This window comes from Monodelphis domestica, chromosome 7 (genome assembly GCF_027887165.1).
Source record: "Monodelphis domestica isolate mMonDom1 chromosome 7, mMonDom1.pri, whole genome shotgun sequence".
NCBI classification, from domain to species: Eukaryota; Metazoa; Chordata; class Mammalia; order Didelphimorphia; family Didelphidae; genus Monodelphis; species Monodelphis domestica.
The window spans coordinates 197,831,331-197,859,329 of record NC_077233.1 but is presented as its reverse complement, the minus strand read 5'-3'; the positions used below and the strand labels follow the sequence as shown (position 1 = coordinate 197,859,329).

Below are 27,999 nucleotides of genomic sequence, written 5' to 3'. Positions count from 1 at the left end.
GTCTGGAGAAAAGAATTACATAGGTTTTGAGGTGTAGAATAAGGCAGAAGGAACTTATATGGATGATGACCTTTGTTTTTGCTTTTTTTCATAAAATATGATGTGAGGTCTTCAGATTGGCAGTGTTCTTTTATGCTTATGAAAATGGAAAAAGGGATTTGTTTCCAACTTAGACTACTACCTGTCTACACAATAAGTTTAAAGGCTAATCACTTTTTGAAGATTTTATAGATAAAATTCATGATTTGTTAAGAGATGAACTAGATAACCTTAAAGACCCTTCTGCCTCCTTGAATCTATGAATATATTAAAGAGCAAAAAAGAATTTTGCATTTTGAGACAGGTTAACTTTAGCAAATAGGTGAAGAAGGGAAAGTAACAATGGCTTGGTGCACACATTTGGCAGCAGAACAATCCCTAGAACTGTTCTAACCATTATATTTTTAAAATATATTTTTATTTATTTCCTTTGTTTTTACATCACCTACATTTCCCTTCTTATAATAAATTTTCAAAGAAAGAAAAATATGAAGAGACAAAAAAACTGATTAACACTTTGAAGTACCTCAACATGGAGTATTCCACACCCATGACCCTGACTTCTGCAAAGGGGAGAGGGAGAATCTTCTCGTTTCTCTTATTTAGGGACAAATTTTTTCTCTATAACTTTATGATATTCCATTTCCATTTTTTTGGTTGTTGATCTCAGTTATATTGTGGTCGTCATTCTATATATGGTTTTCTTGACTCTCTACTTCATACACATCAGTTCACATATGTTTTCCCATGCTTCTCTGTTTTCATTGTATTTATTGGTTTTTCTTTATTCTAGCACAGTTATATATCCATGTAAAATTTATTTGGGCAAGCTAGATGGTACAGTGAATAGAGTGCCAAGTCTGGAGTCAGGAAGACTCCTCTTCCTGAGTTCAAATGTAACCTCAGACACTTACTAGCTCTGTGGCCCTAGGCAATTCATTTAACCCGATTTGACTTAGTTTCCTCATCTGTAAATTAAGCTGAAAAAGGAAATGATAAGCCATTACAGCATCTTTGCCACAAAAAAAAAAAAATGGAGTCAGGAAGAGTTAGACATGACTGAAATGAATGAACAGCATAATATATTTAGCTATTCTTTAACCCCTGGGCATCTTCTTAGCTGTTTGTTTCAATATTTTGGTGTATATGGAACTTTTACTTTTGTCAATGATCACCTTGAGGATTATACCTATTAGAAGAAACTTTGGGTCAAAGGGTATGAATATTTTAGAAGTTTTATTTGCATATTTCCAAACTGTTTTCCAGAATAGTTATACCAATTCACTGGCATTAACCAACATTATCTTTTGACCTAGTGACTCAATCAGAGCAGTTCCTATTCTATGCTGTTCATGTAGAGACAGTGTGATATAGTAGAGAATTGCTGGGCTTGGAGCCAGGAAGACATGGATTTGAATCCCAACTATGACACTTACTAACTATATAACCTTCAGCAAGTCATTTAACTTCTCCATATTTCAGTTCCTTTATCAGTAAAATAAGGACATTGAACTAGATGTCCTTTAAAGCCCCTTCCTGCTTTCCAACTCTAAAACTGACACTGAGCCTATGTGGGGCCACAGTGGGAGGTTCCAATGAAAGGTAGAATTGGAACGGATCTGTAATAGTTCTACTACCAAACTCAACTGGCTTTTTATAAGCATCATTTAATGACTTCTAACTGCAAAGAAATGGCAATTATTTGAGGACTAGAGAAACTTCCATTCGCCACTATAGGCAGAAAATAAGCATGCTTTTTGAAAAGTTAGCTGGAAAGATTTTGAGAAACAAAAAAAATAAAGGTACTAAAATTGAAGATGAAGCAGAATAAGTTTCTCAGGTGGATGTAACTAACTACTTCTTTTTTAAACTATTTTTAATATATATCACTGTACTTTCCCTCAGTTAATAAACACTTATTACGCTCCCATTTTGTGACAAGTACTAAGAATGCCAATGAAGGCAATAGACTACAGTCTAATTAGAGAAGCAAATGATAAGCTACGTAGAAACAAAATATATAGGATATATTGTAAATAAGCAAAGGAAAGGCACTAGAATTGAAAGGAAAACATTCCAGGCATGAGGGTGAACCAATGAAAATTCCTGGAATCAGGAGATGTGCAGTGTCTTGGTGGAGGAATAGCTCTATTTAGCTCTTTTGGTTCTAAATCTAGATGCTGGTCCCTTGATAGTCCATCTGATAGGTATGACTGATGGCTGGGTCAAGCCCCAGAGTAGATTTGGAGAAGTATCCCAGTAGCTGGCTGCTTAATCAGATTTCTTGGATCTGCTCATGAGGGCTAACAATGTCTCCAGAGCAAAGCAGGACTTTGAAATCTGCCATTTTCTCTCATTTTGGTTAAGCTAATCTTTATAAGAAAAGGTGTTTTTTATCTCAGAAGCCTTTGAAGGCTAGCCAAGTCTCCAGAGCAAAACAGAGCTTTTGAGATTTGCAACCTTACTTTATTTTGGTTAGGCTAGACTTTTTAAGAAAAGGCCTTTTTTATCTCAGCAGCCTTCCAGACCCCTTGACTCTGTTCTTTATACAACCTTGGAGTGTAGCAAAGCATGAAAAGGGAACCCTGTAGGTTGAAAACATTTGAAGCTTTTCTAACTTCAGAAAAAAAACAAAACACCACCATCCCATCAAAGGAAAGAATGAAAACTGAAGCCAAAACCCAAGGTTGATCTCCACCAAATCCCCAGGTTCCATATGAAAGGTTTCAATGTAAGGGTCAAGCTGATTCCTATATTCTGCTCCCGACTATTCACAAATAAATATGTTTTACAGGTTACTCTATCTTGGGTTCAAGGCTGTGAGCCATAAACTACCATTCTATAACTGAATCCACCCCAAGAAAAGCTCCATTCCTAATCATTAACTATATGTATAACTAACAGCGCCTGCAATAGTAGCCTGCCCTTCTAGGAAATACACGTGACAGGATAGCTAGGCTCTGAATCAATGACCTTGGGCATGACCCATGAAAATCACACGGCCAGAGTAGAATGGGTGGGTCATCTGTAGCTTCTGGGGCAGGGTCCAGTGATACTGGAGGTAGTCCCACTGCAACTCTCATCCAGGCTTATTGTCAATGTCCAGATGCAGTAGCTATATGGAAATGATCACCAGCAGTGGCAATACCCCACTCACCTGGTTTGTGGTGATTAGGCAGTTATTGATCCCTTAGACCAATAATAGAGAATCTTTTAGAGACCAAGTGCCCAAACTGTACACTCACTCTGCACACAAGCCCCCTCCTTACCCCAGACAGGGGAGGGAGGAAGCAGTTCCATTGAGCTGCTGGGCAAAGGGGTAGGTGATATGAGAAATGTCCTCAGATACAGTCAAGACAGAGCGGGACTATCCTGTCATGTGTATTTCCAAGTTGAGAGGGAAGCAGCCCCTCTGGCATGTGTGCCATAGATTTGACAACACAATCTTGGACTATGCTGATTGAAGATTGCTGATAGTACCAGCTCCCTATACCTTATTATTCTCAGCCACATCTGGGGGTGGGGGTGGTCTCTACTTGACTAACAGTGTAAGCTGAGGGTATGTCCAGCAATGCCAAATGTAAGGTATCATCCCATTAGCACAAACTATAGGAAGCTAAGCAATTTCCCAGATAGTCAATGCAAAATTATTGTTAAAGTCAAAAGTAATATCTGAGATAGGAGACTTTGAAGCAGAGCTAACAAAACACAAGTTAGGGGAAAAGTCAACTGCCTGATTTGGAGCCAGAAAATCTGTGGTCAAATATCAGGTTTGCCATTTACTACCTGTATGACTTTGGGCAAGTAGCCTGACCTCAGCCTTAATCCTCTCAAATGTAAAATGAAATTGACCATCTTTAAAATTAAATGGTCCCTCATGTATTTTTAGCTCCAAAATCCAAAATCCTCAGGATGGAAAAGGTTGGGTCTTTTTTTTTCAACTAGAAAGAGGAAAGATCAAGTAGTCTTGGCTTAAAATATCCTCTTTCTGCCTCAATACATCATTTACATATTGTTCTCCCATCAAAGTATGGGGTCCTTGAGGATGAGGGCTCTTTTTCCTCTTTGTAACTGCAAGTACTTGGCACAATGCCTGATACCTTGTAGGCAATTAATAAATATTTTGCAACTGAGATATGGCTCATAGTTTTATAGCACTTTTAAAGCATGAAATGTCATGTTAATAACATTTATTAAGTACTTATCATTCATCAGAAACTGAGATAAGTGCTGGCAATACAAAGAAAGACAAAAATAGTTGCCCTCAACAGAGTTCACATTCTAGTGGGAAAGACCACACACAAACAACAAGGTATGTAGAAGACGCATACAGGAAGTATCTATAGGCTGATGCTTCAAAGATCAGCATTCTGTCTCTCACTAAGTCCATATCAAAAGTTTTCCAGCTTGTTGGAAATCTGAGGTAGCTAATTGGTATAATAGATAGAAAACTGGACTTGTAATGTAGAAGACTTGAATTCAAATCATGCCTTGGACATTTATTAGATTGTGACCTTGGTCAAGTCCCTTAACCTGTCTGAACCTTTCCTTATCTATAAAATGGGGGTGATAGCACCTATTTCATAGATTCATTGTGAGGATCAAATAAGGTTTTATATATATATATATATATATATATATATATACACATATATATGTACATATACATATATAATACTTTGTAAACCTTAAAATGCTACATAAATGCTGGTTATTATTACTATCAACTATAATAGCCTTTAAGAACAGCATCTGGGGCAGTGGATAGAGTATCAGACCTGTAAATACAACATCCTGGGTTCAAATGTAACCTCAGATACTTCCTAGCTATGTGACCCTGGACAAGTCATTTAATCTCAATTGCCTCACCCTTGCCACTCTTCTGCCTTGGAACTAATATTTTGAATGGATTCTAAAACAGATTAGGGATTAAAAAAAACCTAGGGTGACCTGCCCACCAGTATGGAGTCTGCTTCTGGGCAGAATAATCCATATTCCTTTGGTCTTGGTGATGATAGAATTTACTTGTCATTTTGAAAGTCTGCAAATTGCTTTATATATGTTGTCTCATTTGTTCTTCACAACAATCCTGTGAAGTAAATTACATTATCATCTCTTACAAATGAGAAAGTAGATTCTGGTGTGGTCAGTCCCTAAGATTATAAGGCAGCTTGGCGGTACAGTGGATACAGGCACAGGAAGTCTCATCTTCCTGAGGTCATACCTGAGTGGAGACAAGTACTAGCTGTGTGACTCTGGGCAAGTTGCTTAGCCCTGTTTGCCTCAGTTTCCTCATCTGTCAAATAATCTAGAGAAGGAAATGGCAAATCACTCCAATATCTTTGTCAAGAAAACCTCAAAAGGGTTCACAGACACAACTGAAATGACTGAACAACAAGGAGAGTATAAATCATAGAACTAGAAGGCAAGCTTTAATATGATTGATTCAGCTCCTTTAATTTACAGACGAGACAACTGAGGTTCAAAGTCACACAAGTGGATGAGCAAGGACTTGAACCCAGGTCTCCTGAGCCAATGATTTTCCCACAGTACCACCTTGGTTCAGCAGCCCTTGCTCGAGGTCTAACCTGGCTTCCGTTTCTTAACACTCCTTCCCAACCCCTCCTAGACATTGTCATTACCTGAGAGATTCCCAAGTACCTCTTGTGTTGCAGGGACTTTGGACAATTGGCTGTAGAGCTGTTAGACCAGTCCTACAAGCAGGATGAACAACTGGCAATGAAACTGCTGACATATGAACTGAAAAACTGGAGTAATGCCACATGCCTGCAGCTTGCTGTGGCTGCCAAGCACCGAGACTTCATCGCTCACACCTGCAGCCAGATGCTGCTCACGGATATGTGGATGGGCCGTCTCCGGATGAGAAAGAATTCAGGTCTCAAGGTCAGCACTGCCTAAAATGAACTGTGGATGCAATGGCAAGGGTCGGGGTAGAGAATTATTTTAGATTTTATGAGCCTGATCTATGGTAAAACTGGATTACTCCTTACTGCAGGAGGCACCATTTGCTAGGGGAGAACCATTCTCTGTGCTTCAGTGACAAAGAGAGTCTCTTCCCCTAGGAATAATGTCATCGCAGCACCATTCTGTACCCAACTAACCTCCCATTGCTCATGGCAAGACCTAATGCTTTCATTCCTTGGCAGAAAGGGAACCTGAAGTTTATTAAAGTGCTCAAAGGGGAGAAGTGGATAACAGGAGGAAGAGGGAAAAATGGTAGGAGAGGGGTAGACAAAGAGATGGGCCAGCAAAGAAGGCATAATAAGCCCTACCTACATTAGAATCTGGGATTATCTCACGGAAGTTTCTTGTCGTTGCTCCTATGTAAGCTCCTAGAATGTTACAGGAACCATTAGCAGGCTTATCAATCACCCCGAATGCAGTCATTCTCTTATAGTGCTGAACGCTTTTGCTCATGTCAGTGGCCCTCCAAGATTAAATCAATTAATCATGTCTGACTCTTCATGAGTCCATTAGGGGTTTTCTTGGCAAAGATGCTGGAATGGTTTGCCATTTCCTTCACCAGCTCATTTTCCAAAGGAAGAAACCAAGGCAAGCAGGTTTAAGTGACCTGAGCTCAGGTCCTCCTGACTCCAATTGCATCTATTCATTGTACCACCTAGTTACACTGAATTTTACCCCTATATCATCTATGGAATGAGCAAAAGTCAACATATACATATATTTAAAAGACCAGAACTACAAAGTAGAAGAAAAACACTGGATAAGAGAGAACCTGGGTTCAAATCCCATTTCTAAAATTTACTTTGAGAAAATTAATTTGGACAAATTACTTACCTTCTCTGGGCCTCAGTTTTTTCATCTGTAAAATGAAGGGAGAAGGTGAGGTTAATTCCAGTTTTAAGATTCTTCTGTGGGGGCAGCTAGGTGGCACAGTGGAAAGAGGGCCAAGCCTAGAGTCAGGGGGCTAGGGCTTCAAATCCAGCCTCAGACACTTTCCAGCATTGTGACCTTGAGCAAGTCACTTACACCTGTTTGCCTAGCCCCTGCCCTTCTATCTTAGACTTGTTCCTAAGAAAGTAAAGATTAAAAAAAAAAAAAGATTCTTTGTGTACATTTCCCATATTTGTACATACATATGTGTACATAAAGCAAGCTATACTTGTGATATAAACCAGTTTCTGGTGGTATGTTTAAGCGAATTGAAGGAAGTAAAATTGTTTTCATCAACACCCCTCATCCCAAACCACTTCAGGAGCATCCACTTGCAGAGCCAAAATTGATAAGCAGATACAAATATCTCTATCCTTTTAAGCAGTGCTAGAAGACTCTTTGGTTGACAACAATACTCTAGGCCATTATTATCGCTTTATACTCCATCAGGGAGCTGGAAAACATTTTAGCAATCCTGGAATCCAACAGTTTCTTTTTTTCACTAATGAAATAAGTTGAGGTCAGGAGAGATGAAGTCATTTCCCCAAGTCTGTCTGTCTTTCTTTGCCCCTCTGCCTGAGCAAATCAGAAGACCAAGGGAGTCTTGGAACTATATTGGGACTTCTCTTGGGCTACACCCCACTCAAATAGGATGCTCCCTGGTGTGATTCCTGATCAGAGCAGCATTCTTAAGTCAATTATAATTGAGCCCTTATATTCTCTCTCTCTCTCTCTCTCTCTCTTTCTCTCTCTCTCTCTCTCTCTCTCTCTCTCTCTCTCTCTCTCTCTCTCTCTCTCTCTCTCTCTCTCTCTCTCTCTCCCTCCCACCCCCCTCATTGGTAATTAGGAGACTTTGGTTCAAATCCCAGCTCAGCCAACTGTCTGACTTTGGGTCTCAGTTGTCTCATCTATAAAATAAAGGAATTGAACTCAATAATCTTAAAGGTTCCCCTCTTGCTCTATGATTTATACTTTTCTTAGGGTCTGAGAGTAAGAACCCAAAGGAACAAAAGTTCTAGACATTGCCATGAACAATGGGAAATTAGATGAAAACAGAATTGGATTGCTATGTAATCATTCCTAGAGTGAAATATTCGATCATTGAACCACAAAGAATGGCTTTCTCCCAAGTACACGGTGCTTCACCCCTCTTCAAAAGAATGGTCCATATTGTCAGAGAAAATCTCTAGGATTGAGGGATATAGGTCACAAACATTGGACCCTCTAGCATATTGCACTGGTCAATAATTAAGCCTTAGTTTCCTTGTGCTAAGGACATAGTATTGGGTCCAAGCAAGCTCTTAGAATATTATAGGAATCATTATCAGACTTACCAATCACCTGGGATCCACAGTCATGCTCTTATATCAATGGATTCCCTTTTTTCTTGTCAGTGGCCCTCCAACGTAACTCTTAGTTCTTCTGCCTTTGCGGGGACTGCTTTGGAAAAGGAAACAGGGACAATGTTTCCTGTTCATAAACTTTGGCCAGCAAAGTTGAAAGTAAGGAGTAGAGGCAAGAGTACATAGCAAGGGCAAAATCCTTTCATCGAGAGATTCTTTCTCAACCTTCTTTTATGTCATGGACCCCCTTCTCAGAAATATGTGTATGTATAGATATAGATATAGAGAGATATATGCATATATATACCCAAATATGTGTATATGCACACAGATATATGCACATGAATGCAAGTATATATATATATGTATATGTTTATATCGATACGTACATTGTGAATATGTATATAATAAATATACGTTTATATATTTAGCAAACTTAGGAATGGAGGAAATATATATAGTTCATAATTGAAGAAAATGCTCCATTCCAATTAGAGACTGGTGAAAGCCAAGACATCCTGGCTTTTCCCTCTGAATTCATAAACCCCTGATACGTGTTCACGGAGCTCAGGCTCTTCAGAACCCTTGCACACTAGCCCTAAACAAGAGTCCTTGACCATGAGTGGAATGTCTCTAATAGCTTTTATTATGGGGCAGCCCAGTGCCACAGTGGGTAGAGTACTGGGTCTGGAATCAGGAAGACTCACCTTCCTGAGTTCAAATCTGACCTTAGACACTTACTTAGCTGTGTGACCCTAGGCGAATTGGTTAAGGCCTTTTGCCTCGGTTTCTTCATCTGTAAAAATGAGTTGGAGAAGGAAATGGCAAGCCAACCCGGTATTTTTGCCAAGAAAACACCAAATGGAGTCATAAAGAGTCAGATATGACTAAAATAAGTAATAGGAACAACTTTTATTATCCCATAGCAATAATAAACACCAAATGCATTCTGTTGTTTTATAGAAGTGGTTCATAATGCTCAAATAGCCTCTTTCTTTATTTTTTTTAAACTCTGACCTTCCATCTTGGAATCAATACTGTGTATTGGTTAATATAGCCTCTTTAGGCTTTGATGGATATCAGGTAGACTCAGATTCAAGACCCATCCCTGATGCACATTAGCTATGTACGTGACTATGGGAAATCATTCAATCTCTCACTGCCCCTAGAAATGTTAAGTTCTAGGCAAACTGCTGCTATGTATTGGTGAAGTTCTATGAGGGAGTTGGGGGGAAATGAACATTTACCAACAAGAGCTGAATTTGTTACTTATTACCTTTGTGAGCACAGGCAAATCACTTCACCTCACTAAGGCTCTGGTTCTTCCTCTGTAAAATGGTTGGGGAGTAGAGGATCTTTAAGACCCCTTCCCATTCCCTGTCTTTGATCCTTGATCCAGTCGCCATTAGAGGAGTGCTAATCCTTGCCGGTGGAGAGAGCTTCCATGCTAGAAATTCCCTTGTCTGATGAAATCACAAATCCAGCTCCCATCTCCATCGCCCTCTCATTCTAGAATAGAGATCCCTATGTGCTTCTTTCAAGAACCGATGCCAGGGAAACACTCTGAAATGAATCATTTTTCCTATTGACTTTTCCCCAGCATCTGGTCAGGAATAGGACTCATAGTAGAGAAACATGGAAGGTCATTACAGACTGTGGTCAATTCAGACAAAACCGTCAATGAGTGTTTCTAATTCTGTTGACTTATATTTGTCGATGAATAAAACCTGGAGAGCAGGAACTGTTTGACTTTTAGTCTTCTTACCTTCTATACCTAGCCTGGAACATTATAAATACTTAAGAAATTATACACATTATAATGCATTATAACATTATAAACACTTAATAAAATTATAAACACTTAATAATGTAAATGAGTTAATTAAGAATAAAGTTAATGATGGAATGAATGATCATTAGAGTGGGAGGTGGGTTGTCGTCCTCTTCACTTCTGTCCAGGCCAAGCATGTGTCCCTTCTGCCTCTCTCCCCAAAGAAGGAACATCCAATGGAACGATTAACATTGCCTTGTTGGTAAAATCGTTCTCGACTTTCCTACCAGAATGAAAAGTTTTATCCTCCCTTGCATGACGTTCCCTCCAGAGCTGAAAAGGCTTCCCTCATCCCAGAGTGATCCGTCATTCCTACTCCCATTCACTCACGTCCACCCAGTCAGAAGTATTAGGTCCTATTTCCACTGACACTAAGCAACCACAATCATCTTAATCTGTTAAAGGTGATGATTATTATTATCATTATCATTGCTTTAGGTAATTCTAGGAATTCTACTTCCTCCTTCAATTCTCAGCTTGGAGTTCAAGAACAAAGATGACATGCCCTACATGTCTCAGGCCCACGAGATCCACCTACAAGAGAAGGAGCCCGAGGAACCAGAGAAGCCTGTGAAGGAAAAAGACGAAGAGGACATGGAACTGACAGTAAGAAAATCAGCCTCCTGTTGTCTGAAATGACTGTTTATGGCTACAGGGGAGAATCCTCAGATCTGTTACCTGTACTTTTTTTAAAGCCTGATGCTTCTGATTAGTCATTAAAATTAGAAGCCTGGGACACTTTCCTTCTATACATCAATAGAAAACCCGATGGGGAGCAGCTAGATAGTTTAGTGTATTGAGAACCAGGTCCAGAGAGGGGAGTTCCTGGGTCCAAATCTAGACACAAACACTTCCTAGCTGTGTGACCCTGGGCAAGTCACTTAACTTCAATTGCCTAGCCCTTATTGCTTTTCTTGCTTGGAATCAATACCCAGTATTGATTCTAAAATGGAAGGTGCCAGTTAAAAAAAAAAAAAAGAAAACCTGATGTATCAGGGGCTCAATTAACCAGGGATGTCAAGATGGCACAATGGACAGAATGATGAATTTGCAGTCCAAGTATCCAGGTTCAAATCACTTATTAGCTGAGTGTCTTTGGGTTGTTGTTGTTGTTAAGTCATTTCATCTGTGCCCAACTCTTCATGGCCCCATTTGGGGTTTTCTTGATAAAGATATTGGAGTGGTTTTCCATTTCCTTCTCCAATCCATTTTACAGATGAGGAAACTGAGGCAAATAGGATGAAGTAACTTGCCTAAGATTCCATAGCTAGTAAGTATCTGAAGCCAGATTTGAAATCAGAAAGATAATTTCTTCCTGGCTCTAAACCCAATGCCCTATCCACTGCACCACCTAGTTGCCCTGAGCATGGGTAAGGTTCCTCAAGTTCTCTTATCTTCCTCCATATTCTTATTTGCAAAATGAGGGAGTTGAAATAGATGATCCCTAAGGTCCTTTTGAGCTCAAAATCCAGTTCATAACTCTTCAGTGGGACCAAGGGAAAACAAGACAAAGGAATTCAATATAAGAGCATAGCATGGGGGCAGCAAGGTGGTTTAATGGATAGAGAGCCAGTGGCCTCAGACACTTCCTAGCAGTGTGACCCTGGGCAAGTCACTTGACCCCCATTGCCTAGCCATTATCACTCTTCTACCTTGGAACCAATACCCAGTATTGATTCTAAGACAGAAGGTATGGGTTTAAAAAAATAATAAGCAAAATAACAAGGAGGTGAGGAAACAGCCTCAAGGCACTCAAAAGAAACAGAGGAAGTTTGTAGTTTGGTGAGCTCCTAGCCTCATCTAGTTTCATTCAGCAGATTCTCCTATGCCAATCAGAGGCTTAGCTTTCATCTTTTGGGGGGATTCAGATTTGCAAATGCAGGACTAATTGAATTTTGTGGTTTCTAAGGTTGTTTTTTATTAGCTTTTCTCTGAATACAATTATCTCAGCACAAATGTTTTATGCTGCAGGGTATATCAGGCAGCTGGAGAGGGGACAGGCTCCTACAACACCCACTTTGACACTGTGATGTTCCCTGGATTTTATCCAAGAGCTAAAAATATTATCCTGTCTGGGGGGGAACAAAGGCCTTCTTTATATCTCTGGAGACACTGAGCAGGAGCCATAAAGACTTACCTAATCCTCTACTCCCATCCAATGGCAATGCTGTCATTGCCCAAAAGAGATTTTCTCATTTATGGGGTTGATGGAAGAGAATGGGAAGGGAGGGATCAAAAGGCACACTACTCTCTGTAAAATGGGATAATAATAGAGCCTGTCTTACAGGTATATACCTCTGAGCTCTGGAAGGAAAGATAGCTGGCAGGGAATTCAAAGGCCATTTAATCCAACCTGGTTTTACAGATGGGGAAAGACTTGGTTGAGTGACTTACTTAAAGTCACCCAAGTAGTATGCATCACAGGCAGAATTTGAACGCCGATCCTCTAACTCCAAAGCTTTTCCATTGTGCAACACTGTCTCCCACTGGAAGACAAGTGACTTGATGACATGATTCCTTTCCTTCATTAATCACTAACAGCTTCTGATGCATTCTGATGTATTAATCACTAACAGCTTCTGGCAAAGGCTTTATTCAAGTCCAATAAAGTCAAAGAGAAGTAGTGTCGTATAAGGGATAGAAGGCTGGCCTTAGAGTCTGAAAGAATTAAGTTCGAGTCAATCAATCAATAAGCATTTATTAAGTGCCTACTCTGTGCCAAGCTAAACACTAGGGATACCAAAAGAGGCAAAGGACACCCTTTTCCCTCAAAGAGCTAATAATCTAATGGGGGAGAGAGCATACAAATACATAAATACAAACAAACTATACACAGGATAAATGGAAAATAAAGTAACAGAAGTTCTAGAATTAAAGGCTTTCTGTAAAAGATGGGATTTGAATTAGGACTTAAAATAAGCCATGGAAGTCAATAAGCCAAATTAAACAAAAACATTCCAGACATGGCAGACAGGAAGAGAACATGGTCAAAGCAGAGAGATGGAATATCTTGTGAAAGAACCAAGAGGCCAGTCTTACTGGATCAAAGAGTGCATTTTGCTTATTGGGGGGAATAAGGAAGCCTGGAAAGGTGGGAGTAGGGCTAGGTCATGGAGGGCTTTAAATGCCAAACACATTAGCTTGTTTTCTCCTGGAGGCCATAGGGAGCCCCTGGAGTTTATTGATTAGATGGGAGCATCGTGATCAGAACTGCGCTTTAGCAGCTGGAGGTAGGAGTGGAGAGAGACTTGAGACAGACAGACCCACCAATAGTCCATGGCGGTAACCAAGGGATGAGGTGCTGAGGGTCAGCACCAGAGTGGTAGCAGTAGTGGAGGAGAGAGATGGAGACCTATTTGGGAGATGTTGCACAGCCTTCACCACAGAGAGGTTATGGGAGGTGAGAGATGGTGAGGAATCCAGGATGACTCCAAGGATGTGAGCCTGAGGGACTATGAGGATGGTGTTGGGGTTTAGGGGAGAAGATAATGAGCTCTTTTTTAGACATGTTGAGCTTAATATGTCTACAGAACATCCAGATCCTAATATGTCAAAGGCAGTTGTCCTGCTTTTGGCATACCAGCTGCATGCCTTGGGGCAAGTTAATTAACCTCTTAGTGCTCTGCATACACACAACTCTCTAACACAACTTATCTTTCCAAGTAGTTAGTAGTGAAGGGAGTTTTCATATCTCTGTCCTGGAAATTTCCACCACTGAAATCATAGGTGTAGACCAAGAGAGGGTGAAATGTACAGCAGAAAAGCAGTGTGGCAAAGAGGAGAGAAGTTAGACCTCCAAGACCTAGACAAATTCTCTCTCTAATAATTGCTGCCTGTGGGTACTTGAGAGAGTGACTTATTCTCTCACAGTCCCAGCAATTCTCTAAGGCCAGAAATTAACAGATGAATTGCTGATTTTTATTTATTTATGGAGACAGTTTCCACAATTGGAGTTTCCTATACCAATGACATATATATATATATATGTATATATATATATATAAAGAGAGAGAGAGAGAGAGAGAGAGAGAGAGACGTGTGTTGATGGATGATAGATAGATAGATAGATAGATAGATAGACAGACAAACAGATAGAGAGAGAGAAGAGAGAGATGGTTGGATGGATAAATAGATAGTTAGATAGATAGATAAACAGACAGACAGACAGACAGACAGATAGATAGATAGATAGATAGATAGATAGATAGATAGATAGATAGATAGATGGATGGATGGATTAACAGGCAAACAGATGGAAAGATAGATAGATAGATAGATAGATAGATAGATAGATAGATAGATAGATAGATAGATAGATAGATGGATGGATGGATTAACAGGCAAACAGATGGAAAGATAGATAGATAGATAGATAGATAGACAGACAGACAGACAGACAGACAGACAGACAGATAGATAGATAGATAGATAGATAGATAGATAGATAGATAGATAGATAGATAGATGGATGGATGGATTAACAGGCAAACAGATGGAAAGATAGATATAGATAGATATAGATAGATAGATAGATAGATAGATAGATAGATAGATAGATAGATAGATAGATAGAGATAGATAGATAGATAGATAGATAGATAGATAGATAATAGATAGATGGATGGATGAACAGGCAAACAGATGGAAAGATAGATAGATGATAGATAGATAGATAGATAGATAGATAGATAGATAGATAGATAGATGGATAGATGAGGCATTTTCATTTTATATGGTCTTACTTTGTGTCAAGCACTGTGCTAAGTGCTTAACAATTATTATTTCATTTGATTCTCACCACATCCTTGAGAGATAGATACTGTTATCCCCATCTTACAGACAAGAAAACTGAGGCAAATAAAGATTAAGTAACTTTATCAGTCCCACGTGGCTACTAAGTATCTGAGATTAGATTTAAATTCAGGTATTCCTGACTCCAAGCCCAGTACTCTATCCACTATACCACCAACTGCCTTAAAGAACAAGCCCAGACCAAAATCCAGAAATACTTCATAGTCAGTCCTGGATATGAACCTGAATCATGCATTGAAATCTGGGAGTTATTTTGCTCATAGATCACATAACATCTCTCTCTTTAAGTTGCAAGGGCTCTTAACAGGCCGTCTTGCCTTCAGACAGAGATGGAGTTGTTTCTATCTAAGTTAATTAAAGCCCAGAGAAATTCAGCAATTGTCCAAGGTAACATAAATGTCTTTGTAACAGGGTCAGCAATCCACTATTCTCTCAATATTTTCCCACTGTCTCCTGGTTATAGCTTGTTTGTACAGCTTTGCTAGCTTGTCTTCCCCATGGTATTGTAAGCTCTTTGAGGACAAGAATTTTCTTTTGATTATTTTTATAACCCCAGTACTTAGCCCAGTACCTGGCACATAGTAGGAGCTTCATAAGTGCTTATTAGCTGAGTATTGCAAAGCAAAGAGAAATTCTCATCTTCTTTATGAGGTGAAGATTTCCTCTCAGTTCTCATTGAAGGTCTTAAATTCTCAAAAAGAAATGCAAAGAAAGGAAATGCTTATTTGAAATCGCAGTTTGGACCTCCAAATCTCAGGGTCAGATACCACAGAATTATTCATACTCCAGTTCTCTGGTCTTGGCCCACTACCATTAAACATTTTTATCAGTGATGTGGATGAAGGCATATATAGTCTATTTATGAAATTTATAGATGACAGGAATGCAGGTTAGATATCTAACATGAGAATAGGAAATATGCTTTCTATGACAGAATTCAAACAGATTTTGATGGGCACATTTAATCAAACAAAATTTAACAGGGATAAATGTAAAGTCCTACACTAGACTCAAAAACTCAACTGCTCATGTACATACTGGGAGTGGGAATGAAGCTAGACAATAGTTCATATGAAATTTTTAAAAGGATTTAAAAGAGGGAAAGTTCATCAAATGAAAAAATATATATTATTTACTTTGTAATGTGCCATAAAAATGTGAATTGTTGAGTTATATGTTATTACATAATCTATATTGAGTTATTTGATAATCATATTTACATATTATTTAAAGTGTTTCTGAGTCATTACATATGTACCCAGGCATATTAAACAGAATTTGAAAATAAATTCTGTAAGAGTAAGACTTTGGTTAGGAATAAGGAAAAGCTTCCTAACCATTATCGCTCTCATAAAGTGGAATGATGAGCTGCCTTGGGAGGTTTTCTCCATCTATCAACCCAGGTTCTTACTCTGATACAAATTGAACCAAAAAACCTAAGAGGTTCCATCTAACTCTGAGATTCTATAACCTTTTAAGCAGGAAGATGCTCATTGCACTGCTGCCTGTTGTGTAATAGGAACCCCCTTTGTTAAATATAAAGTGTCTATGTAGGACATTGGCATTCTTGAGCTGAGAATCAGGTCTTCTTGCATCTAAGACTAGTGGACTAGAATAGTATTCTGTCTACTATTCCAAAGTACCTGGGTCTAGCCAAAGACCCAAAATATCTATGTGATCCTGAGCAAATAACTTGCCCTCTCTATTCCCCTAAGTTGCATAGAAGGGGCTGAGCTTTATTCACCTAAGATGTTATTCACAGGGCTCCCTACCCTGATGAAATCACAGACCTAAAACAAAACAAAACAAAAACTATAAGCAAGGGGTATGTTTGTATTTTAATATAAGGGCATAACTCAAGAAATAATACAGCAAATGCTATTCTTTTCTTATATCTGGAAACCTAAAAGATGATCTGGTCACTTCCACTCGCTAAAGATCTGATTTTGTGGGAAATTGTGGGATACAAGAAGCAAAGCCCTGGAAAATGCATTCTTGTACAAGGAGAAGACATTATTCCCCAAAGGTCCATCTGGGGGAGGGGGGAGCAACTGTCATTGGCTATCAGTCTGAACTACTTCAGCCAGACAGAAAGCACCACACTGGAGTTCCTGCCTATATGAATCTCTAATACAAGTTTCTCCTGGGCAGAAAGAATAGATCAACTCTAGTGAAAATATTAATAATATGGAAATAGGTCTTGATCAATGATACATGTAAAACCCAGTGGAAATGCTCATTGGCTGTGGGAGAGGGAAGGGAAAGAACATAAATCATGTCACCATGGGAAAATATTCGAAATTAATTAATTCAATAAATAAATTTTGAAGAAAAAGAAAGAAAAGATCAAAGTGAAATAAATTGGTATGTTGGTGAAATCAGTATTGAATAACAGCTAGCACTTAAATTCTAGATATCTGGGCAGCACAAGTACAAACAATGCTGCCCATGGAGTCAGGAAGACCAGAGTTCAAATACAGCCTCAAATACTTACTAGCTATGTGACCCTGGGAAATTCCCTTAAATTGCCCCAGTTTTCTCATCTGTCATAAAGGGGAGAGAGAACCTACTTCCCAGGGTTCTTGTGAGGCTCACATGAGATAATATATGTAAAGCTGCCTGGCACAAATAACCACTATATAAATGTTAGCTTAGAATTATCATCATTATTTTTCATCCTGTCTCAGATATCATCTTTATTTCACTATCTTTTCTCACCTCAGTAAACTCATCTGTAAAAGAGGGGCAATAGTAGCTTCTATCTATACCTTAAAGGGTTGTTATGAGGAACAAATAGGACAACATGTAAAAAAGTACTTTGTAAATCTAAGAATACCATATAAGTGTTAGTTATTATTCCACTTCTGTTCTGTTCCTTCCAGAGAAGCCTTTCCCACCTGATATACCCGAGACTATACTCCAATGCCTTTAAAAATCTAGTGTCACTTCTATCCATCCATCAAGAATCATCTATCCACACTGAGTCACCAGGGGAAGGCTCTTCTAGATGTTTACACATAGAAATATACCTAGATTGGGTTCTTTAACACTAACAATTTACAAGGAGGCATTTTATGTTCAACCACTAATATAATTTATTTTCAAAATAAGTTTAATAGTCCAGGAATATATGTAATAACTCACATTTCTATAGCACTTTACAAAGGTCATAATTTACATTACCTCATCTAATAAATGAGGGAAAAAAAATTCTGGTTCTGATCACAACCCCATGAGGTAAGAGAATTCAAAAATCAGCATTTGCATTTTAAGGAAACAGACACAAAAAGGTGAAAACACTTTCCCACTTATTAAGTGACAATCCTGGGCCCCAGCTGACATCTTCTGAATCTCAAGTACAATTGACCTTTTGTATCCCCCATGCTTCCTTTCCTTTATATAGATTGGCTGACTCTAGATTAAGTTTCTCACTTTTTAGAGCATCCATGTCCATCCTGCTGGGAAATTCACATTTGTTCTTTTCATAGCCTGAGACTTTGAGTCTTTTAAATCTTCCTCCTTAAAATGTCCCCCCTTTTCTTCCTCCCCATCCCACCCCCTAAGAAGAAACAAAGAACAGAAATATAAGACATCTGAATTAGAATGAATGAAATATCTAAAATGTTTTGCCCACATCCACCAAATATCAAGGCTTTTTAACTTACATTCAGACCTAATTACTTCTGAATGCTCATTAGAGCATTAGAGTACTAACATTTGTGACTTCATCAGGATTGTAACCCATCCATGCCTATTCTTCCTGTGGTGGATTCACATCCCACCTGGGATATTTACTAGCCCTGTGGCCAGGAACAAGTCACTTTATCTGAACTTCAGTTTCTAAATCTGTAAAAAGAAGTGGGTGGGACCAGAATTGATGCCTCTAAATCTAGGATTCTTGGTCCTGAGACTTTGTACCAGTGGAGTCTAAGCTCTCTGGCAGGTTCTTTTAATAATGTTTTTTTTCTTCTGCTGAGAGGAACCAATTAAATCTTTTTCCTTTATTAAGAAAAACAACTGAGGCAGCTAAGTGGCTCAGTGGATTGAGATCGATGCCTATAGATGGAAGATCCTGGGTTAAAATCTGACCTCAGATCCATCCTAACTGTGTGACCCTGGCAAAGTCACTTAACCCCTATTTGCCTAGCCTTTACTCTAAGACAGAAGGTAAGGGTCATAAAAAATAAAAAGAATAACAACTGATATTTATATAGCGTTTTAAAGTTTGCAAAGCATGTTACACAGAGATTCATCTGAATCTCATGTTCTGCCAGTATTTTGATTCCCAATTTACAGGAAGAGAAAATAGTCTTAGGTTAAGAGTTCAGAGTTATTCACAGTCTCACAGCCAATAAGTGTCAGAGGATGGATTTGAACAATGAACTTCTCAATGCCAAGTCCCACATTTGATAGAGACATAATAGAGAAAGCTTCTTTTGACCCTCCTGAAGGAGCTCCAGCATTCATCTCTACTGGTATACGATGGCCTCATCTTGAATTTTGCCTTTTCTTGTGGCTAACTAATATTTCTACCTGTTGGGAGGATGGAAAGGGGTTTTCTTTAATGAATAATGAAAAATCCACAGCAGTATCATTTTTATTGTAGGCAATGCTGGGTCGAAGCAATGGGGAGTCTTCAAGGAAGAAGGATGAAGAAGAAGTTCAGAGCAGGCACAGATTAATCCCCCTTGGAAGAAAAATATATGAATTCTACAATGCACCCATTGTGAAGTTTTGGTTTTATACAGTAAGCATCTCTCTAATTATTTTTCTGTTTATGATAGATAGTGAAAAGAGTTGCTGTCATTTTAAAGGAGCACATGCCTCACTCTATGCAAGAGCCAGGAATATAGAAATCAAAGCCAAGAATGACATTTCTTTACTCTTTTCCAAGAGCTATATCCTATTAAGGAGATTTCTAAGATTCATTTCTTTGGTCTGCATTTCTGTTGGTTCATTAAAAATGAAAACTATTAAAGAAATTAATCCTGTAACGTATTAGAGATTAGATTTAAACCCAGACTTCCCATGAGTCCAAGTCCACTATTCTATCTGCTAGAACACATTGCCTCCCATAGAATGTTCTCTCATATCAAACTCTGCCTCCAGCAACCTTAGGTCCCTGGCAGTCTCAATTTAAGTACCACCTTCAATAGGGGGCCTTTCCCAGTTTCCTTAGACATCAATGCTCTCTTCCTCACCTCCATCCCCTTCTCTACAAAATTACTTGATTTTATTTTGCATTTTTCTTGCATTTATTTTTTTCTATGTGAATAAAGGAGAATAAAGGAATTAGCAAAGCATCCTGATAAAGAATTCAAAAGAGTGATTGAAGAATTGTAATACTTTATGCTATTAAATGAATGGATTTTTAGATAAATTGTTTGTATTGATGTTCAGTGTTAAATTTTTAACAAAACATTTGGGGATTGCTTTGTTTTTAGAATGGATGAAAGGGATAGAATTTCAATAGGTAAAGATGAGGAAGGAGAAAATTACAGAAATAGGAAAAACAGTTATAAAACCATCCATCCACTTTGGCTAGAGCACAGAGTAAATAGAAAGAGTAATTCAAGGGAAAAAATGGAAATATATATTGGCACCAGATCATGGAAGACCTTGAATGCCAAACTAGAGAGATGGAAATTAACCACATAAATTATCAGAAGCCCTGAAGTTTTTTAATCATGATCAAGATTAGTCTGGCAGCTTTAGGAGAAAGAAAGGGTCAAATAATAATGATAAAGAGATAACCAGAGAAAGTATTCAAGAATCTTATGGATCAGGAAAATAGAAACAATTCTGAAATTATCAAGGCTAAGTAAATATATATATATTTCTAATAATCTAGCCTTTATTTGGTATTTCTCAAATGAATGCAGTCCTATACTAATGATAAAAGCAACACCAACAACCTTCCCTCAAGAAACTGAAATGTGGGTAGTACATATGAAGAATTAATCCCAATCTGGTATCATCAAACAGTATTGCTTTTGCTCTGTAACTATTAGACATTCTGCAAGCTGATCTATCTCAAGATTGCTCATTGACAGCCCAGAATCATGACAAGGAAAGTAGTACAATATGCATACCCAGAAAATATTTTCTATCCACCACGGCAATCAGCTGTCACTGAGTACCTTCTTAATATAGGAGGAACAAAGGACTGCTTAGACCTTTTTCTGCTTATTTGTCTTTCTTAAATCCATGTAACAAGAAAAATAGCACCTATTATGGTAGCATTTTAAAAATTAAAAAGCATCTTGTCCAAGAAAACTAATTTTTTTTGAGTTGGACAGTGCCAATATCATTAACTCCATTTTATACATGATGAATCAGAGAGGTTGAATGAGGACCCTGGCCACACAGCTAGGAAGTGCCAATGCCAGAATTCACATGTACTTCTCCTGATTTCAAATAGGGTCAAGAATTTGCTTCCCAGGCAGAGAGAGAGAATAAGCTCGCACGGAAACCCCACATTGGGTATTCTCTATCTAATCCTTTTCTCTTTCTCAAGCTTTTTCTTTTCCTTATCTGCTTTCTAAGTATCACAGTTCTATCCAGCAGTTAGTTCCCCATTTCACCACCAAAACACTCATATACTCTCAGCTTCAGCTGGACAGTATCCTTCTTCCCTTTATTGTACTCAAGGAAAGAGACTAGGTTTTTTCCAAGGTCATTATATTGGGTGCTAAGGTAAAGTAGACGAATTAAAGCAGTTTCACAAAACACAAGATTATTTATTTTCAAATTATGTAAATCTAACTGAACAATATCACTTATCTGGCCAGAAAAAAAGTCATTCCAGGTTCCTGGGCTACACAGGAAGCTATCTAACTTTCTAGGCCTAGCCCTGCCATATGGCCAACTGCCATGTTGCTTCAACATGGCCCATACCTCCAACCCAATTCTCCTAGTTTCTTTTCCAAGTTTGTTTTTGCTTCAAAACTGGCACCCTTTCTCCTTGCCTCCCACCAATTTCCAAAGTCCCTGCTTCCAGGAACTATTAGTTCTCCACATTTTCTTTTAAAACTGGGTAAAATACCATATGGGTCCAATTAAGATTTTAAGCTCTGTTGCCTGCATCAGCGACTTCCTCAGTATCACACTAATGAGCCACAGCTCATCCCCCTTCCCTGACATTTACTACCTATGTGACCATGGGCCACTCACTTCATTTCTCATCTAGAAAATGGGAATAACAATACATGAGTTATCCATTGTTCAGAGTTATTGGGATGAAAGCACTGTCCAAATCTTAAAACTATATAAATGTTAGCTATTGTTATTGTTATTATTATCTCATCCTCCAAAAGAAAGTGTTATCCCTTTGGTTCTCCCTTACTCTCACTACAAAATTGGCCAATTTCTTCTTCTAGACATTATCTCTCTGATGACATTCTTTTAAAATAATTAATAATGTCAGTGTTTTGTTTATATTCTCCTAACAACACTGGCATTGCCCCAAAGCTCTCTAATCTTCACCCCATACACACACCAATATAGTCCTCCTGTTTAATAGAAAAGTGCAGTTAAACAAAGTGAATCAACATCTTGGTTCAATCTTTGCATAAAGACTATCTGGTGGTATTTTTTATACCACTTCTTTGCAATTCTAATTGATTTTATTTATATTTACATATTATATATATATATATATATATTTGCACACCATGGACCTCTCCATTGTGCTTTGGCTAATCAGTAACTTTAATTCATTGAGAATTACTGTATTAAGGGAATATATACATAAAAAAGTAATATATACAAAAAATCATGTAAGTGAAGAGTGGTTGTACAATACGTCAATCAATAAATTACTCTGTAAACATTTATGATCTTATTATGTGTCGGGCCATGCTAAAACCTGTGGATATAAGGGAAAAGAAAAAAAACTACCTGTCCTCAAAAAGCTAATACTCTAATGGAGGGGAGGAGATGCAAGATATATTCAGAGTAGATGGAGGATAATCTTAGAGGGAAATACACTAGTATCCAAGGAAATTTGGTGAAAGCCTACAATAGAAGGTGGTGTTTGTCTAAGAGAAGAAAAGCAAGGAAACTAGGATGCAGAAATGAGAAGGGAAAGCCTTCCAAGCATAGGGAACAGTCACTGAAAAGTGGTAGAGGAGCAGCTAGGGGGCTCAGTGAATTGAGAGCCAAGCCTAGAGATGGGAGGTCTTAGGTTCAAATATAGCCTCAGACATACCCTAGCTGGACAAGTCACTTAGCCCCCATTGCCTAGCCCTTATTACCCTTTTGCCTTGGAACCAAGACAAAGTATTGATTCTAAGATGGAAGGTAAGGGAAAGAAGAAAGAAAGAAAGAAAGAAAGAAAGAAAGAAAGAAAAGAAAGAAAGAAAGAAAGAAAGAAAGAAAGAAAGAAAGAAAGAAAGAAAGAAAGAAAGAAAGAAAGAAAGAAAGAAAGAAAGAAAGAAAGAAAGAAAGAAAGAAAGAAAGAAAGAAAGAAAGAAAGAAAGAAAGAAAGGAAGGAAGGAAGGAAGGAAGGAAGGAAGGAAGGAAGGAAGGAAGGAAGGAAGGAAGGAAGGAAGGAAGGAAGGAAGGAAGGAAGGAAGGAAGGAAGGAAGGAAAGAAGGAAGGAAAGAAGGAAGGAAGGAAGGAAGGAAGGAAGGAAGGAAGGAAGGAAGGAAGGAAGGAAGATAGATAGATGATAGATAGATGATAGATAGATAGATAGATAGATAGATAGATAGATAGATAGATAGATAGATAGATAGATAGTGGAAATAGGGGAGATGCTTTGTGAGAAGAATGGCAAGGAGACCAGTATAGTTGGACTATAGAGTGCATGGAAGGAAATAGTAATATGCAAGAAGAGTCCAAACAGAGTATGGGAAGTTCCCTAAATATGAAAAAACAATAGATCCCCAAAAATCTGAAATTCAAAATCTCTGAAGCAATGTAAAATGTAAGAAAAATGACCACAAAATAACCAAAAAACATGTGGGACCCTTTTTATTACTCTTGTATAAAATTATAAAAGGCATGTTCTTGAATGCTTCTGAAAACAATTTCTGCTCATTTTCCTGGATTAAATACCTTGCAAAATAGTGCAATGGTATCATTGCCATTTTTAGATTCTTCTCTGTATACAGTATTTAGAACATAAGGGAAATCTGGAAGCAGTAGCAAGAACGTGATATATATTTTTCAGAAAGCATGTTCACTTATCTCATCATTTCCAAAGCTATCATTTTTTTAATTTAGTTGCACAGTCTATGTCTCCATCATGTTTGGATCAAGCCAAAAACAGGATAGTGGTTTCTGTACTATAAAAAATGGCCTAGTCACACAAAATGGAAACTTTCAGTCTTTTGCACTTCCTATACTATATGAGAGTGGCCCTTGGAGTGACAAGAAGAGCATTCGTAGGTTGCTTGCTACATGCCTGTTCATAACACATTGTAGAAACTAGATCTTTCTTTTCGTCCCATTCAAGTGAGATACAATGAGATACATGCTCTGTGTGGTAGGATATCAAGGGGAGAGGGAGGAGGGTCGAAAAAAATTATTTTGGTCCTTCGAATCAATCCAAGGGACCTGCCCCTAAATTGGGGAGTAGATGAAGAATGCCTTAATTTATTGCCCTGTTCTCCTCTTTGTGAATTTCTCGGAAATGTGCCTACCACTTATCTCAACACTCTGTACAGGGAGCCTTGTTTTTATGTTAAGAAAAGGCAGATTCACTCAGAAGAAATTCATAACCTCTCTGCTCCTTGTTACCAAGTTGGATATAGAAGCCAGCTAGATCCCTTTTTGGTTCCAAGAGGAAAGGGGGCACAAATCCAATTGGCTGCTCTATCTTAGCCTTTCTCCTAAACTGAGCCAATTTGCCATATTCAGCTGGGAAGGGTCCAGATTCGAAGCTGGAAGTAACCCCAGGACACAGGGCCACACATTCTGTGTTTCCATTTTCTATGACAAATGGTTTCCTTTCACTGACAAATTAAATATATATCTTTCCTCTGACTAGTGGGAAAGGAAGCCAGTGTGGGGCTCTGGGCTGGTAAAATCCGTGTCCCAAAGAGCCCGAGATGCAGGGAGTTTCATGATGACCTTGACTTTGGGTATCTGAGAGCTTCAGAGTTGTATGTGTGACAAGAGAAAGAAAAACCAAAAGTGCAAATGAAAAGAAACCTCTACAGGACTCCTGATGACTTCAGTGCGAGCCATATGGTCCTATTGCTGTTAGCTACTTTCAGATTCTTCTCACAATTTTTATAAGACCCATAGATCCTGGGAGGAAGGGAGAGGGAATTAGCAGTCAAAACACAGAGTCAAAAATCAGAGTCAACCTCCATGGATCTACCTTTCTGAAACAGGATTTTTCCAAGACAGTGATGGCTGAAAGTGTAATGTACTATGAAAGAATCTTAGCTCTAGAATCACAACTTGGGTTCAAATGATGCTTCAGATTCTTACTAGGTATATATGACCCTGGCTGAGTCACTTAAACCGGGGATCACTTGCCTCATTTATTAGGAAATTAAACTGGATGGTTCTTTTCTAAATCTGAAATACTAGTCATGAGAATAGATCCAAAGCTGAAATGAGTATAGTTGAGGATAGAGAAGATGTCAAAGTAATGGGAATGAAAGGGGTTGGGCATGTGGAGTGTGGATGTTGGGTTCTTGTGAGGATGAAGTAGGGACTTGAGAAAAGAATGAGTCCCAAGTAAATCAGTTGAACCTAAAGATAAAAAGAGATGGGATTAAGTTTGGGAGTGGTGGTGGAGGGAATGGATAACAGTTTGGAAAATAGCCTCTGCATTGAGATTCGGAGTCGTTGAGGGAATTTGAAAGTGATTTTTAAAAAGTATGTTGAGAGTTTTTTAAACCCATACCTTCTGTCTTAGAATCAGAAGTGTGTATTGGTTCCAAGGCAGAAGAACAGTAAGGACTAGGCAATGGGGGTAGAGTGAATTGTCCAGAGTCACACAGCTATTAAACCGTTAACTGCCAAAAAAAAATTTTTTTTCCAAAAAGGAATGGTAGTTAAATGATAAAACAAGAAAATTAAAAATAAGACTAGAGGAAGCCACTAGATGGCTCAGTGGATAGAGAGCCAGGTCTAGAGATTGGAGGTCCTGGCTTCATATCTGGCTTCAAACACTTCCCAGCTCTGTAACCCTGGGGAAGTTACTTAACCCCCATTGCCTAGCCCTTACCATTCTTCTGCCTTAGGACCAATACACAGTACTGATTCTAAGATGGAAAGTAAGGGTTTAAAAAAATTTGGTTTTGAATCACCTTTAGATCCCCCAAAAGACTCCATTTGGCACTGTCCCAAAGGGAAAATGGCTCTATCATCTTATAATCATAGATCATAGAAGATCTCAGAGACCAACTAGTCCAATTCTCTCATATTATTATAAATGAATAAACTGATTCCAGGGGGGATAAGTGACTTATTCATGGTAATACAGATAGCATCAGAGAAAGAATTTGATTCCAGGTCCATTGCCCCATTACAGATCCACTTCCCTTTTCACCTCACTGGGATGCCTCCCAAAAAGTAAGTACAAAGTAATTGAAATAGGGGCTCAGGGGACCATTAAACTATGTGAGGTGAGATATGGTACTAGGTGCAGGGCATATAAAGACCAAAAGCTTTTTAAAATCATCCCATCATGTATATAAGAGAAAATGGCATCCATTCCCTCTGAATAGTCTGCTAGAGTCAAGATTTAATACATACCAACAAACTAAAGTAATTCACAATCCAAATTATTCATATTGATAAGCAGTTATATATACTGGTCAAAAAATATTGGAGGCAATTTCTAAATGATTATAATAAGGATATATTTAAATAATCAAAGAAATGAGAATGAAACAACACACAAACACCCTGGCAGCCCCACCAAGGCACTCAAAGACCTCAAAAGTTTCAGTGAAGATCTTTATCTTTCTGAATGCTAGAACTGCCTCAGGATTAGATCCTAGGTCTAGACATTCATCCATCCATAGATATCCCTTCTTCTGGCAGTGGCCCAGAATTAGAAAAGAATGTTATAACATGGAACATGATTATTGGGATGTTGGAGGAGACTCGAATACCCTCATTCTAAGAATGACAGTTCTGTGGTTTTAATTCAGGTTTGATATTAGGATGAAATAAGGAACTCAGAAGTCATTGAATTTTGAACAAAAGGAGGCTTACTTTTTCCTAAAAGAACAAAGCTATACAACAGGAATACAGTGGATTTACTAAGCTTCTCTAGAAACACAGCTCACCAATCTCCACATGGAAATGTATTTAGACAACAGGACAGAATATGGTAAAGAGCATGAAGACTCCTGTAGTTTCATGTACCCAACTAAGTCTGAGACGCCAAGCTCTACATGGCTGGACCATGGAGCTAAATCAGGGAAGTTAAAGGCAATCAGATCCTGGGGCAGCTTTTAGGAAAATCTCATCCCTATTATAGGAATGACCCAAGACTGCCCCATGATGAGAGATGGGGGAAAGAGAAGCATGGACCAATAAGGTCCCAAGGCAATTTTGTCTCCTTTTAGGGAAAAGTAATACCTAAGGATTAGAGAAGGAACTTACACTTCCCTTTGTTGGTTGGGGGTAAGGAGACAGAGCAGGAGCAGGGAGATGGAGAAGCCACATCAAGGAAACAATAGGAAATATTAGTCCAAATGGAGATAGCCTGATAAGAAGGAGTAAACTCATCCAAGAACATCCAAGGGACAAATATGGAGCTCAAGCTATTTCAGAATGGGTCTTGTAGGCTTTCAACTTTTAGAACTTGTTTTGGACAGCTAGCCAACTGACATTTTAGACTTTTAAAGAAGAGTTGTGTATTAATTTTTCATAATACAGTGTTGTTTCACAATAAAATCATAATAATTTAAACCAAGAAAGAATTTTATAGTTTGTTCACCCCATGTAATAATCATTTAGCAGTTTGGGGATCATTGGAATCCTCTCAGCTTAAATATGAATTGATTTGGGGTAACTAGGTGGCTCAGTGGGTAGAGAGACAGGTCTAGAGATAGGAGGTCCTGTGTTTAAATATGGCCCCAGACA

General features: G+C 38.5%; 1 protein-coding gene across 8 annotated transcripts in view; it reads left to right on the top strand.

Moving 5' to 3' along the window:
* The window catches only part of TRPM3 (transient receptor potential cation channel subfamily M member 3), a 722,593-nt gene that overhangs the window by 593,919 nt on the left and 100,675 nt on the right, over window positions 1-27,999 (top strand). For all 8 annotated transcript variants that reach the window (XM_056804169.1, XM_056804172.1, XM_056804170.1 and 5 more), the window contains 3 exons: window positions 5,715-5,943; window positions 10,567-10,734; window positions 19,547-19,687. In XM_056804169.1, the coding sequence (XP_056660147.1) occupies window positions 5,715-5,943; window positions 10,567-10,734; window positions 19,547-19,687 (538 nt within the window). The remainder of the gene's footprint in view (window positions 1-5,714; window positions 5,944-10,566; window positions 10,735-19,546; window positions 19,688-27,999) is intronic.